General features: G+C 31.7%; 2 protein-coding genes across 3 annotated transcripts; both read right to left on the bottom strand.

The window, feature by feature from the left end:
* On the bottom strand, positions 3,971-8,216 carry LOC104771826 (protein MALE DISCOVERER 1). The gene is made up of 14 exons (XM_010496434.2): positions 7,854-8,216; positions 7,353-7,669; positions 7,131-7,266; positions 6,975-7,046; positions 6,753-6,896; positions 6,509-6,658; positions 6,347-6,427; positions 6,211-6,260; positions 5,697-6,128; positions 5,428-5,618; positions 5,219-5,351; positions 4,977-5,131; positions 4,650-4,841; positions 3,971-4,545 (listed from the first exon to the last, which is right to left on the bottom strand). Exons 2-14 carry the CDS (start codon positions 7,450-7,452, stop codon positions 4,288-4,290), a joined length of 2,094 nt encoding a protein of 697 aa, XP_010494736.1. The 5' UTR covers positions 7,453-7,669; positions 7,854-8,216; the 3' UTR covers positions 3,971-4,287.
* LOC104771827 lies at positions 9,824-11,829 on the bottom strand. Of its 2 annotated transcripts, XR_764929.1 has the most exons (3): positions 10,425-11,829; positions 10,265-10,345; positions 9,824-10,045 (listed from the first exon to the last, which is right to left on the bottom strand). XR_764929.1 is itself a non-coding variant. In XM_010496436.1 (2 exons), the coding sequence occupies exons 1-2, from the start codon at positions 11,679-11,681 to the stop codon at positions 10,316-10,318; spliced, it is 1,287 nt and encodes a 428-aa protein (XP_010494738.1). In that variant the 5' UTR covers positions 11,682-11,829; the 3' UTR covers positions 10,104-10,315. The 2 variants fall into 2 exon arrangements, 1 of the variants encoding a protein (XP_010494738.1); XM_010496436.1 differs by lacking the exon at positions 9,824-10,045 and having other exon boundaries at positions 10,104-10,345.

A 14,761-nucleotide genomic window follows, 5' to 3' on the forward strand; every position in this document is an offset into this window, starting at 1 on the left:
TTGAAATTGAAACACAAGTTTTGGCTGACAAAAAAAAAAAAAAAAAAGAAAAAAAAACACAAGTTTTTGAACAAGTAAACTTAACCGCGCGAACCGAATAATGATTGGTTTAAATTGTTTAAATATAAAAACATTGACAACACAAAAGTCGAAAATGAACTTGGACAAAAAACGTTTAATACGTACACCTTTTGTTTACGTTTAATTGTTTAAATGAACTAATTAGTATTACTGAAAGTTGGAAGATTATACGTGCTTTGCGGGGAATCGTGAAGAAAACAATGCATGCATGCATTACGTGGAAGGCTAATAGAGAGTGCAACTTGTCGTTCCAAATTAGTCAATTTGCCATTAATTTTGTGCAAATTATTGTTCTTCATTTATCTTGAAAAAGAAAAGTGAAAACCATTTCATCTAAGTAACGGAAGCCGACACACTCATTCTATTTCTAGAAAGGGATGTACGTATTAGGTTGAGTAAATGTATGATTCGAAGTTTTAAATATAATACTTACACGAGAAGATATGATTCAAAATTCAGGAATCAGAAATTTAGAATGATGTCAAATGTTATGTTCCATGTGGCAACTTTACCTCTTTAAAGAGGGAAGTAATTAACCTAGTAATAGTGAATAGATAATATACTCCATTTACACGTAGAGTTTGTAATAGTGAATAGATAATATAGTTCACATGCATCAAATGAAAGCGGCAGAAAAAAAAAGAGTAAACTATTGGAAAGGTGGATATCAGTTTCGAAATGAAATATAAAATGTTTCGTATAAAACTAAACAACAAAATTTATCCATTGTACAGTTACAGTATACCTATGTACTAGGAAACCTTTAAGAACGAAAAAGAATGCATCTCAAAAATCACGAGGTCAAGTCTTGCTTGCACTCTTGCTATAAAAAACTATATATAGATTAATTTACGTGTTAAAAATAAAAGAAAACTTTGGACAAGCGGTCCAACAATTATACTTGATTATCTGAAAAAATGATAAACACCAAAGATTAATATCGTTACCACTTACCTGCGATATAATTGGTTCTATTTATAACTGTGAATTTAGACACGTATGAGGATAGTTTGACACATGGCAGGCGACTCTCTTCGTGTAACGTGCTTAATAAATAACTGCGTCATAGTTGTCGTTTTTCAGATGTTTCTGTACGCTCAGGTTATTGAACATATGACTAACAGTATCTTTCATTATTCTATTATTGGGTTTTTGCATTATATACGTCAGTGGAAAAAACAAATATCAATCAGTTTTTAAATCTTGTAAAGAGGAAGAGGTGTAAACCTTTGGCTAACACCGACACATGTAATGAGGAGACAAACTAAAAAAGTTACATTTTAGAAAAACGCCTAGCTAGTGCATCTAGTATTGTTTCTTCTCTTGCCTAAAAGGGTTCGAGTTCTCCTTCGTAAATGTAATTAAGTTCGTTTTAAGATGAAGATCGACGCAATGTACACAAAACAGTTTTGTCTAAGAAGATGTCAATGTAAAATCTGATTTTAAGGTAATATTTTGTTAATTCTTCGTTCTTCAACTGTTATTGATCACAAATTAGTCTCTTACGTTATTATAACAAAAGATCATTAGCTATATATATATATAGAAGACAATAAAAAAAAATTAGTAAAAAACTCATATAATAGGTTAGTAAAAGAAGCCGAAGTTAATAGTTTACAAACAGCATTTCACCACAAAAGACGTAGAATTATACGTAATATATAGGTATATGTATGATAGTATACAACAATTATACAAGCACATCGTTATATTATCTGGATTTCAAGTACACTATCAAAACAAACCAAGAAAACAAATTTAATAGAAAGAATTAAGAAAAAGAAAGAGAAAAACTTTTTTTTTGGGGTAACATTTACGAAGGACGACGTTTACAGTTAACAGAGAGAGAGAGAAGCTTGTGAACCTCGGACAGTGACTCGAAAGAGAGAGGAGGAGGAGAGATATCGTTTTTCTTCATGGTTTTTATCTATGTAGCTTCAGAGGATAAGATCTCAAGCTCTGCCCACCAAAGAGGAGAGAGTCTTGGTGTTGCTTGTTCTTGAGAAATCTTTATTACTTCTTTCAATTGTTCAACCACATCGTTCATTTTTGGTCTTTGGCTTTCATCAATTCTTAGACAATGTCGTACCACGTCACATATAGCTTCAAGTTCTTCTTCTTTAAATGTTGTCAGCGTAGGATCAATCATATCTCTCAAGTTATCATTCTCTAGATACTTTGATGCCTGTGAGAAGAAAAAAAAAAACATATATAAAAATGTTACATTATATTAGTNAAAAAAAAAGAAAAAAAAACACAAGTTTTTGAACAAGTAAACTTAACCGCGCGAACCGAATAATGATTGGTTTAAATTGTTTAAATATAAAAACATTGACAACACAAAAGTCGAAAATGAACTTGGACAAAAAACGTTTAATACGTACACCTTTTGTTTACGTTTAATTGTTTAAATGAACTAATTAGTATTACTGAAAGTTGGAAGATTATACGTGCTTTGCGGGGAATCGTGAAGAAAACAATGCATGCATGCATTACGTGGAAGGCTAATAGAGAGTGCAACTTGTCGTTCCAAATTAGTCAATTTGCCATTAATTTTGTGCAAATTATTGTTCTTCATTTATCTTGAAAAAGAAAAGTGAAAACCATTTCATCTAAGTAACGGAAGCCGACACACTCATTCTATTTCTAGAAAGGGATGTACGTATTAGGTTGAGTAAATGTATGATTCGAAGTTTTAAATATAATACTTACACGAGAAGATATGATTCAAAATTCAGGAATCAGAAATTTAGAATGATGTCAAATGTTATGTTCCATGTGGCAACTTTACCTCTTTAAAGAGGGAAGTAATTAACCTAGTAATAGTGAATAGATAATATACTCCATTTACACGTAGAGTTTGTAATAGTGAATAGATAATATAGTTCACATGCATCAAATGAAAGCGGCAGAAAAAAAAAGAGTAAACTATTGGAAAGGTGGATATCAGTTTCGAAATGAAATATAAAATGTTTCGTATAAAACTAAACAACAAAATTTATCCATTGTACAGTTACAGTATACCTATGTACTAGGAAACCTTTAAGAACGAAAAAGAATGCATCTCAAAAATCACGAGGTCAAGTCTTGCTTGCACTCTTGCTATAAAAAACTATATATAGATTAATTTACGTGTTAAAAATAAAAGAAAACTTTGGACAAGCGGTCCAACAATTATACTTGATTATCTGAAAAAATGATAAACACCAAAGATTAATATCGTTACCACTTACCTGCGATATAATTGGTTCTATTTATAACTGTGAATTTAGACACGTATGAGGATAGTTTGACACATGGCAGGCGACTCTCTTCGTGTAACGTGCTTAATAAATAACTGCGTCATAGTTGTCGTTTTTCAGATGTTTCTGTACGCTCAGGTTATTGAACATATGACTAACAGTATCTTTCATTATTCTATTATTGGGTTTTTGCATTATATACGTCAGTGGAAAAAACAAATATCAATCAGTTTTTAAATCTTGTAAAGAGGAAGAGGTGTAAACCTTTGGCTAACACCGACACATGTAATGAGGAGACAAACTAAAAAAGTTACATTTTAGAAAAACGCCTAGCTAGTGCATCTAGTATTGTTTCTTCTCTTGCCTAAAAGGGTTCGAGTTCTCCTTCGTAAATGTAATTAAGTTCGTTTTAAGATGAAGATCGACGCAATGTACACAAAACAGTTTTGTCTAAGAAGATGTCAATGTAAAATCTGATTTTAAGGTAATATTTTGTTAATTCTTCGTTCTTCAACTGTTATTGATCACAAATTAGTCTCTTACGTTATTATAACAAAAGATCATTAGCTATATATATATATAGAAGACAATAAAAAAAAATTAGTAAAAAACTCATATAATAGGTTAGTAAAAGAAGCCGAAGTTAATAGTTTACAAACAGCATTTCACCACAAAAGACGTAGAATTATACGTAATATATAGGTATATGTATGATAGTATACAACAATTATACAAGCACATCGTTATATTATCTGGATTTCAAGTACACTATCAAAACAAACCAAGAAAACAAATTTAATAGAAAGAATTAAGAAAAAGAAAGAGAAAAACTTTTTTTTTGGGGTAACATTTACGAAGGACGACGTTTACAGTTAACAGAGAGAGAGAGAAGCTTGTGAACCTCGGACAGTGACTCGAAAGAGAGAGGAGGAGGAGAGATATCGTTTTTCTTCATGGTTTTTATCTATGTAGCTTCAGAGGATAAGATCTCAAGCTCTGCCCACCAAAGAGGAGAGAGTCTTGGTGTTGCTTGTTCTTGAGAAATCTTTATTACTTCTTTCAATTGTTCAACCACATCGTTCATTTTTGGTCTTTGGCTTTCATCAATTCTAAGACAATGTCGTACCACGTCACATATAGCTTCAAGTTCTTCTTCTTTAAATGTTGTCAGCGTAGGATCAATCATATCTCTCAAGTTATCATTCTCTAGATACTTTGATGCCTGTGAGAAGAAAAAAAAAAACATATATAAAAATGTTACATTATATTAGTAATGCGAATTTAAGAAATATTGAGATTTGATTTTGATCTTTGAGTCTTTTTTACCCATTTTGTTATTGATCCTTCTTCATCTGAATCTGAGAGCTTTCCAGAGATAATCTCAAGCATTAATACTCCAAAGCTATACACATTAGTCTCCGGTTCAGATAATAATGGCAATGACGATTGGTCTAAATCACCACTCATCGGCTTTCTCGGTTTACTCCCGGTTTGTCCACTGAAAGGAACCTCTCCGACCTGCAAAAATGAAGTACATTAGTTTACCATTGGGTTTGATTAAGAATCAATAACACCATTGAAACAGTTTGCTTGTTAAGCAAGAAAGAAAAAATCACTTAAAACTGTTTTCTTGTAAAGCAAGAAAGCAAGAACCTTTGCTGCATAATCGTCAGTTAAGTAGATTGCTGATGAGACAAGTTTCGTGTGTGCGATAGGTGGATTAAGCTCGTGCATATATTGCAGACAGTAAGCAGTTCCCATTATAATCCTCATCCTTGCGCCCCAATCAAGATGCTCCATTTCCTTATCTGAACAAGAAGATAAAGATTGGTTGGTGATAATTATAATAAGCCAAACAAGATCTTCAAGTAGAGCCAGATTTAGATGTGTATTACCGTGCAAATGTTCGTAAAGAGTTCCATTTGGAGCATATTCGAAAACCATCATCCTATTAAACGGTTCATCTTCTTCGCAATATCCAATTAGATTCACAAAGTTCTTATGGTTGACTCTTGACATTGTATCAATCTGCAAATTTAAGCTCTCAGTCAAGATTCCCAGTAAAAAAAAAGCTGAGAAAAACCTCTGCATATCTTAAAATTACCCTTCTGCGGTAAGTCATTTCCATAGCTCTTGTCCATTCTTTAGTTTCCAAAATCGCGGTTGAAGCGACCGCAATCTCAACACCACTTGACAAAGTTCCTTTGTAGACAGTGTAACCATCAAATGCTTCAATGATATTACTGAAATCTTCACAAGCTGTTTCTAGTTCAGACCGGTTTAGCTTAGGTACACCTGAAAACATTTGACCACATTTAAGTTAAACCGAAAAAACAGAGCAAATATTGATTTTGTTTTAACAACTTTTTTTACCGGTGACAAAAGCTTTCTGTAACTGTCCACTTAAACCAGTCTTCCATGGACCTATACTCTTCACAGCTCTTTTACGACAGAAGAATATAACAGCTACTATTATCATCACCGCTACAAAAGCAGCAACACCAATGATAACATACAACCAAACGTCCTTAAACCCTTTCGATTTCTCTTCAAAGTTCCTCGGTGGATCAGTAGAGAATGTGTTGTTGGTGGAAGGAGGAAGAGGAGAAGGAGGAGGGACCAACGGAGGTATTCTCTTCTTTGCATTAGCTAATGCGGGAAAAGACCCACTGCTTCGAGGAAACACTAAGGTTACAACCTCAGGAGAAGGACTAGGAGCATCAGGCGCTGGCATTGCCGCTAAATTACTTGTTCCTTCGAGTAACTCGCGTCTTTTGAAGGTACTAGTTTCATTCTCTAAATAACCTGAAACAAGATAAAAAAAAAAAGATTTAGTTTCATTGTGATGTTTCAATATGCAGAAGTTTCAGTCATCCTTTAGCCTTACTTGGGCGATTATTCGATACATAGTTGTTCCCATGAGATTGTCTACGCACCCTGAAGAGACATAAACATAGACAATTAGTAACATTTGAGGAACAGAACATACAAAGTAAACCAAAAGGATTAAAGGAAATGCTTACATGTAATGCCTTGAAGTTGCTTTGATCCGCAATATGATAGCCTTCGCCTTGTTTGTTCTTATTAGACTTCTCCTTGAAACACTGTTAAAGTTTTAGTCAATTCAAAGCAAATATTTATGTCTCCACATCAACAAGCAATATGACTAAAAAAAGTTTGGTTACCAGTATCCAAGTTTTCTATTTACACAGTCGAGGACATCAGGGGAAAGCGAAGACAGCTCTCGATCCTTGTTCAACTGGACTTTATATAGCGATTGAAGTCTCAGGAACTTTATGGTCATAAAACCCGCAAATTTGTTACCAGAAAGCAACCTGAAGAATCCACCAAGAAACAGAACATTATTGTTTACCAACACAATTGATTTGGTTTTTCAATCAAAAACATTACAATTTATATTAAACTCACAAGTTTTCTGGTGTCAACACTTTGTTTAGCTCGGATGGAACTACTCCGCTTAACTTGTTATCTCTCAAATCCAACAACTCTAATTTTGCAAAAGTTGCAAACTCCTTTGGAATATCACCAGAGAGATTGTTCTTGGATAGTATTCTACAAAATAAAGTAAGTTCTTGAATCTTCAAGAAACAGAGCAAAATAGCAGAGGTTAGTAAAAAAAAAAATCCTTACAGAGATCTTAATTCACTCAATTGGCTTAGCTCAGGAGCTAATGTTCCTCCCAAAGAACAACCAGTAAGGTTCCTACAAAACAAAACCAAAAATCTCATCAGACATTAACAACAAGAGAATGACAAAGAAAATGAATAAAACAAAAACATTACTCACAGCATCTGCACTTTATTGTCGACACAAGTTACACCAAACCAAGAACAGAAATGGTCAAGATCAGAAACATTCCAATTCGCAAGAGTTCCATGAGGATCAGAATCAACTCTTGCCCGGAATTTCAACAATACAAACCCTACATTGATACACAGAAATAACTCACAAACATTTAATTCAAAAAGAACACAAATGATTTGAGAAATAAATAAAACTTGTATATACCTTCAGATTCGAGGGACAAGGAGGAACGAGATTGAAGGGTAATGATCAAGAACATGAAGCAAGAGAATTGGAACCCGATTGGATTCCATCGACAACCCATTTTAGGTGTATACACCAATGCTATACAAAATCGCCAGATTTTTTTTTCCTAAAATGAAAGAATGAAAAAAAAAAAATAATACAAATTTTACAGAATCGTTGAATACTCAGGGTCTCTCATTGTTTTTCCAGTTTTGCAAAATCACAAAACCCTAAAAAATGTTGATGACCTAAAGAGTCAACAACTCGTTTTTTTTTTTCTCTTCTTCTCGTTAATCCTGGAAAAAAAAAACACCAACAAGAAACAAACAAAACTTTATCAACAAATATAAAACAATATATTTTTCGAAGAAAAAAAAAAGAGAGAATACGAATAACCCTCTTGAAGAAGCAATGAGAAGAATACATAACATGGAACCCACCCCAAAATATAAAAATGAAGAACATTGCAATGAAAATTACCTTAAAGGAAAAAACTTCTTCACCAAGAATTGGGTAGGGTTTGAGAAATGAAAATTAAAAAAAAAAAAAAGGTCCTCAGAAAATAGAAAAAAAAAAACTAAAAAAGTAAACAGAATTTTTGTTTAAAAAACGAATATATTGGATTTAAAATGTTTTTATTTCTTGTTGAACTTGCCCTTGTTTTTGCAGGAAGATGAAGATGATGATGATGATGATGATGATGATGATGATGATCTCAGAGTTTTCTCTCTTCGACCATCTTTGGTCTCTCCAGGGCCAAAGGGTGGTGGGTTCTCTCTCCTTCCTCTCTCTTTCCTTTTTCTTCCTCTCTCTCTGAATCTTCTTTTTTTTTCCTATTTTTTAATTCTTTTTTCAACAATTTTCCCCCACAAAACTGTCTTTGTTTTTTTTTTGTAAGACCCTTATTAACTTCATTTAGATTTTCCATAATTTTAGAAATGTTGTATTCGCATAACCAAACTATAATTAATTAAAAATAAACTAGAGATTATTTCATTTTCTTGGTCTTTTTTTTCTTTTCTTTTCCTCTTCCCTTGTTTAATAATGTATCGGACATACTATAATATATGGCGCGAAAATTTAGTCAAAAATAAATTAAGAAGTAGTTTTAAATTAAAGTTGACTTAGAGACTACATGCCAACTCTGCTCATAAGGGCCGTTCGATAGTACTTAGTGTTGATGATCAATGGTCCAGTGTTTAGTGACGTGGCGAATATAATAAGCGAAGTTACATGGGATGATTAGTTATCAACTCATGTGCTATGTAGTACATGTCACCCACTACTGTATATGTACTTTAATTAATTTTTAATTTCGGTAGTCAAACCTTAATTATTTTTACTCGATGTAATGATTCAATTTTTATTGGAAATCTACTACATAGTAATGAGTTATTCGTTGGAAAATTGTGAAAACGCACATTTGTGGCTAAGTCTACTTACGTATATAATCGACTTCGTGTTTGTATGAGCATAAAGTAAATAAAGCATAAACTTTATTAATGGGGTTTGATTTTTCCTGCATTCTTGGGATCTAGTCTAGAACAAATCTACTAGAATAAGATAGTAATTACAACTGCATATGATACAAGTACTACTACGCCTATCATTATTTTCTAAATGAATAAACCATCAAAAGATCTCTCTATCTTGTTGATGGGGCAACACCACACATCTTGTGTACATTTCTCGAAATTACATTGAAGCGCACGAGTCTTCATGAAGTGCCTTTTTGCTATTTATATCAATTGCAAAACCCCTAGGATTGACAACTTTCCTATTATACAATACAAAGGAATTGAGAGATTAACAATTACAGAACCCCTAGGGTTGACAATTGTCCTATTATACAACAAATAGGAAAGTTTCTCTTCATGATCCCATCTTGAATCTTCCATTCAAGATGTTCATCCAACTCAGCAGCGGCCACTTGGCTTATCCAAGCCGACCCCAAGCTTCTGTACTCAAACTCTTCAATTCAGCTTCTTGTACTACTTCCTGTATTATTCTTGGAACTAGTACAAGCACTGCTTTAGACATTTGATACCATCTCCGTTGTATCTGACCCTCTTGGCTTGTCCAAGTTGTCCCCAAACTTCTGTATTTCAACTCTTTAAAGTAGTCACACTGTTCGGATTCATGTATAATTTCATGTACTACCTCTTTTACTACCTTGGAACTTCACATATGTTCTTACCACAACTGTGTCAAGTAGTGTCTCAACAACTTTGTTAGTTCTGCTCGTGATCTTTACATCATCTATGAGACATTTGTGATGATTCTATCTTGTTGTCTTATATACCACTGTAGTTGTATAGCATCCTGATTTAGTAGCAATTCCATAACATGTTTGAGACAGCTTATAAAACTCAGTCAACACATACACCTTCAAATTGGAATCGCCAAATGAAATTGCTTCATTTAGTATGATGATTAAATTTATTTTTCTGAAATTGTTGGTAAGTAGGTGGGCTTTTTTTTATTAAGAATCATAACGTGAATCTGATATGATATACTCATAGTTGGGCCTTAACCTCAATAGAAACCTACAATTTCACCTTTTTGGTTAGAATGTATGATATCAAATACACTCCTTGTTCTCAAAATCTTTCCATAGCTTCCATTACTTCCCGACTAACCGCTATGTTCACCCTATCCATCTCCATTAATAACTAATCATTTGAAAAAAATCAATCATGTGATTAATTTTCGTATAATCTATAAAACAAATATTCAAAGAAATTCATTCCAAATGTTTGAACCAATACAATTTTTTCATACCAGATGTTTGCATGTATACAAGTTTGCATTCCAAATGTAAATTCGACAATACCATAATCATAATAATGACAAAGGCAGCACAAAAACTATACAATTAAATTTTATTGTACCCGAAAACGAATCTCAGCATAGAAAAGAAGATTCCGGTTTTAGGATTTGGCTTAACGAGAGGGATGAACGATAATGAGGTCCTGCACAATTGCACATAATCCAGATCTAAAAGAAAGATTCTTTGGAAATTCTTTATAATTACGTCCGAGTAATACATACCTCTGAGTAGCGAACATGATCATGGTGTTTATACGATCTTTTCACAATCGTTTCCCATTTTATAGACTGAGAATTAGTCTTTTCCTCCATCTTCTTCCTGAAACGGGCGGCTTGACCGGATACGACGGAGGAGGCGGCAGAGCTTCTTGGAACTGTCCGGCAAAGCCATGACTCCGAAGGAGTTTTAGGCAATGGAGGTTGAGGAATAGAGATATTTTGTGCCCTGCATTTGTTTATGTTGCTCCTTCTTTTTACTTCTTCCACAAGAAACCTAATTTCATGTCTCTGATTCTGATCAGTTGTTCTTTGCAACCTCGAAAGATTCCCCTGAATTCGGAGTGTTTCGCCAGCTTTCGGTAGAGAAATTTTGGAAATATCTTTAGAAAATCTTGGTGTTGCATAGAGTTCTTGAGACTCACTCATAACCTTGTTCGATTTCAAGATTCTTGGCGATGTTGATTTGGTTTTGTAAACAGAATCTAGTGGTTTCGGGTTTATGATATTCCCCGATTTTACCCCAATATCCTGACATGTCTTGATCCGAGAGAGAACCGGGTTAAGAACATCCATTGAGTTCTTGGAACAGAGCCACGGCGAGAACCCTAACTGAGCTTTCTTGGGATCTTTTGAGTAAACTGTTGCATTATGATCATCAACATCATCATCATCGTTGTCAATGTTCATATCTTGATTAATTGCCATGGAGACTCTCTGCAGGGCAAGGTTCTGTTTCTTCTTCCTCTCCTCTTTAACGCGAGAAGCTTCTTTCTTCTCTTTCATGGCGATTGCTTCCGCAGCTAGTAAAAATCTCGACATGATGAGATCACGGTACTCAAGAATGACGTCATCATCTCTTGATACATTACTCGATCTGTCTCCATCTCCATTATTCTCGAACTCACTGACTCCATTCGAACTGCAATTAGCAGAGAAACTTGCTGCTGAAGAAACCATCTCCAAGGATTTGATTAGGTCTAATTCTTCGATTACTGTATGCTGATCTTTTGGCTTTCCAGGTGTTTGTTCCCATGTAAATGGAACTGAAGATGGTTCCATTACATGATCGAAACTCCGGTCTTGTAATAACCGAATCAGACTTTCATGCTCTGTTTCATGACACGAATCTTTGACTTTTCTCCTTCTCGTCGTCGTCGTCTTCGTCTCGGTGTTTTCTGATTCGCTTGGATCCTCTGGTTTAGTCGGAATCCGCCTCACGGATAGGAATGGAGCATCAAAATCTAGTTTTTTCTCCTCCATTGTAGATTCGGAATACTCTTTAACGAAAAAAGAGCCCTTTATAGAAAGTGTCAAGAATCAAGAATGTGTAAAATAAAATAAAGAAAAGAATCATGAGAGTTAGTGATGTGTCTGCTCTGCTAGATACTATTATTAGAGAAACAAAACTATTTAATAGTAGAAAGAAAAGGCAAAACATTTTTAAATGTATTGTATCGGCTATAAAGAGGACTGAAAAATAATAAATGTGGGGAGAGTTAGTCAATAAATTAAAATAAATAAATGTGGGGAGAGTTAGTCAATAAATATAAATTAAGTGTCTCTATGGTTACACTATTCAATACTCCATCCGTATTACAAAAAATTGCAAATCTAGAGTTTTATATTTCTTTTGTAGAGAATATATAATTTCAATATAATTATTATATTTAATTTTCTAATTTGCCTTTAAAACAAAATTATTTTGATTGAATTTAAGTAATTAACCACTTATTAAAAACATATATATATATATATATATTTAATTTGTGCAAAATGTATCAAAATAACGTAGTTTACTAAAAACAGAAGAAGTAAAATGTAAAATTTATGAAAATAAAATATAATGATAAGAAATTGTGATATATCGAATGTTTGGGGGTGATGGTTTAATTCTATTTTGATTGATAAAAAATGGTTCTATTAAAAATTAATAGTATAAAGATAATATATAGTATTTGAACTAAAAAGTTAAAAATAAGATTATAAATAAGAAAACTATAAACTAATTTAGTTATATACTATTTGATAAACATCTTCGTTCTTGAAATAAGATAACTTTCGGTAAGATCAATCCAACGTTTGTTGTTGGACTATTATATGGTCTTGTGATTCTCGTGAACAACTCCATTAACAAATACTATTAATTAAGAAATTGTTGGTTGAAATTTGAAACATATTGGATTTGACAATTCGTTTTATAGTAAACGACATTTTCGATCATATTCCAAAACAAATGTATGTTATGCTAAGATGTTCTAAATAAAATAACAGAACAATGATTCTGATTTGTGACACTGCGTATAATTACGGCATAACAAAGGATATATTTAAATTTGTATGCGATAAAATTCAATAATATTTTTCAGAATGAAATTATTGTACGATTGAATAAATTAATTTCTGACAAAAGCATAGAGGTTATTGGTTTGAACGGTGTTTGGAACGAAACCATATAACCTGATTTGGTCTTGGATCTGAGGAGATGTATGAATTTCGGTTTAGAACTTTTTAGTTTTTCAAAAGAAAATACTTGTATGATTCAATAAATTTGTGGAATGGCAGAATATTAGAAAAAAGTAAATACATATACACTTAAGAAATTAAGAATAATTTGAATTTTGTATATTTAAATACTTTTGACGTATTATATAAATATATTAGAAACATATTAAAAACTGAAAAGTTTGTGATACACTTTAAGTATTATTAGAAAGAACTGATATTTTTCATTTGTAAACAATTGTTTTTCATTTTAAAATAGAAACTAGAATATGATCCGTGCTAGATCACAAGTTAAAATTCTTTTCTTTTGTTTATTTGGTAATTTTTATTTAACACATCGTATATGTGATTATTTTATTTATTTTAAAAGGTTTTTTTTTGGATGGAATATTATGGCATGAAATCATATACTGAATATGACTTATGAAAATAACATATATTCTGTAAGATATATTCTAGTATATCTAGATTTTGACCAGCGGTATAACACGGATTAAGTTGTGTGATAAAAAATTAATTTTTGTTTGTAAATTTTATTTGATTTGTTTAGTGTTTAAAATTATATATTGTATTTTGATTGTTTGTTCTGTGACTTAAACTATAGTACAATGCTTTGACCAAAAAAAAACTATAGTATAACACATATTAATTTTAGGACCAAATATGTAATATATGTTTGTCAAAATCATCGTGACCGAGAAAGTCTACCAAACAACATTATTCCAAACTTCAATTTAATCCGAGAAATCATATTTTTGAAATTTTAACCCGTGCTCTAGCCAAAAATCATATTTATTATTTTTTTAATATTCTAGTGACATATTATTGATCCGTGCTATAACAAATCAAATTAAAGTGTTTATAAAATTTTAACTTTTTTGATCAATCATATATTTATGATATTCTTAAAAATATCAAATTAAACTATTTTTAAAAACTCCAAATTAAATTATTTTAAAAGTTTATTATAGTATATAAAACTATATAATTCAACAAAAGATATATATGAAATGAATTTAAATATTCAAATTTTGACCCATTACTTAGTCAAAATTTTCTGATAAAGTGAGATAAGATTTTATGTTTTAGTATAATCGGAAATCACTTGTAATCTACGGAAGAGTGATTAATTTATGAGATTTTTTTTCTATATATGGTTAGTTAAATATTATTTGAGATTTTATTTCATTTTTTTGGAATATCCTTTTTAAAAGGATCATAATCCTAAATCTATATAACCTATCAAATAATTAATCCATATAACCTATCAAATAATTAATCTTAGTTATAACCTATATTAATATTATATAGTCTACCAATTTGAAGTCGTGTACTTCCATTTTATTAAAAAGGGATTATTGTATAGATAATATAAAAAATATATGTCCTGCTACTTGTCATAAAATAAGCCACTAAAATATCACTTATGTATTTAATATTTTGTATTTTAAAGCAAAAACTCAGATATACCTTTTTAATAACATTTCACATTTATCCTGTTAATAAAATCTTTGAGCATTCGAGTTAAAAATTGCCACTCTACCGTTTCTAGGTTTTGGGATTAAATATATAAAACAAATATAAATAGAGATATTTCTTAATTTCATATTATCACCAATCATGTAACTTTTATTTGTGAAAATTTGTGATTACGAAATTGAAGAACAAAACAAAAACTTTGTGAAACTTTGCACAAATAACATATATTTTTTAGAGAATATGCAGTAGATACCATTGAAACCAAAGTAATTAAGAAAGTACCATTGATGTGACGTTGCTTTCTCTCCCTTCATCTACAATTACTTTTATAATTATTACATATATTACATATTATTTGT

The sequence above is a fragment of the Camelina sativa genome, chromosome 20 (genome assembly GCF_000633955.1).
Source record: "Camelina sativa cultivar DH55 chromosome 20, Cs, whole genome shotgun sequence".
Classification (NCBI taxonomy): Eukaryota; Viridiplantae; Streptophyta; class Magnoliopsida; order Brassicales; family Brassicaceae; genus Camelina; species Camelina sativa.

Bases quoted from the DNA above. Each gene is read 5' to 3' on its own strand.
- LOC104771826 (XM_010496434.2), bottom strand. From the start codon at position 7,452: ATGGGTTGTCGATGGAATCCAATCGGGTTCCAATTCTCTTGCTTCATG. The intron at 6,261-6,346 runs GTAAGCATTTCC...ATGTCTCTTCAG, and splicing joins GCAACTTCAAGGCATTACAT to GGTGCGTAGACAATCTCATG. The intron at 6,129-6,210 runs GTAAGGCTAAAG...ATCTTGTTTCAG, and splicing joins TGTATCGAATAATCGCCCAA to GTTATTTAGAGAATGAAACT.
- LOC104771827 (XM_010496436.1), bottom strand. From the start codon at position 11,681: ATGGAGGAGAAAAAACTAGATTTTGATGCTCCATTCCTATCCGTGAGG. The intron at 10,346-10,424 runs GTATGTATTACT...GCAATTGTGCAG, and splicing joins ATCATGTTCGCTACTCAGAG to GACCTCATTATCGTTCATCC.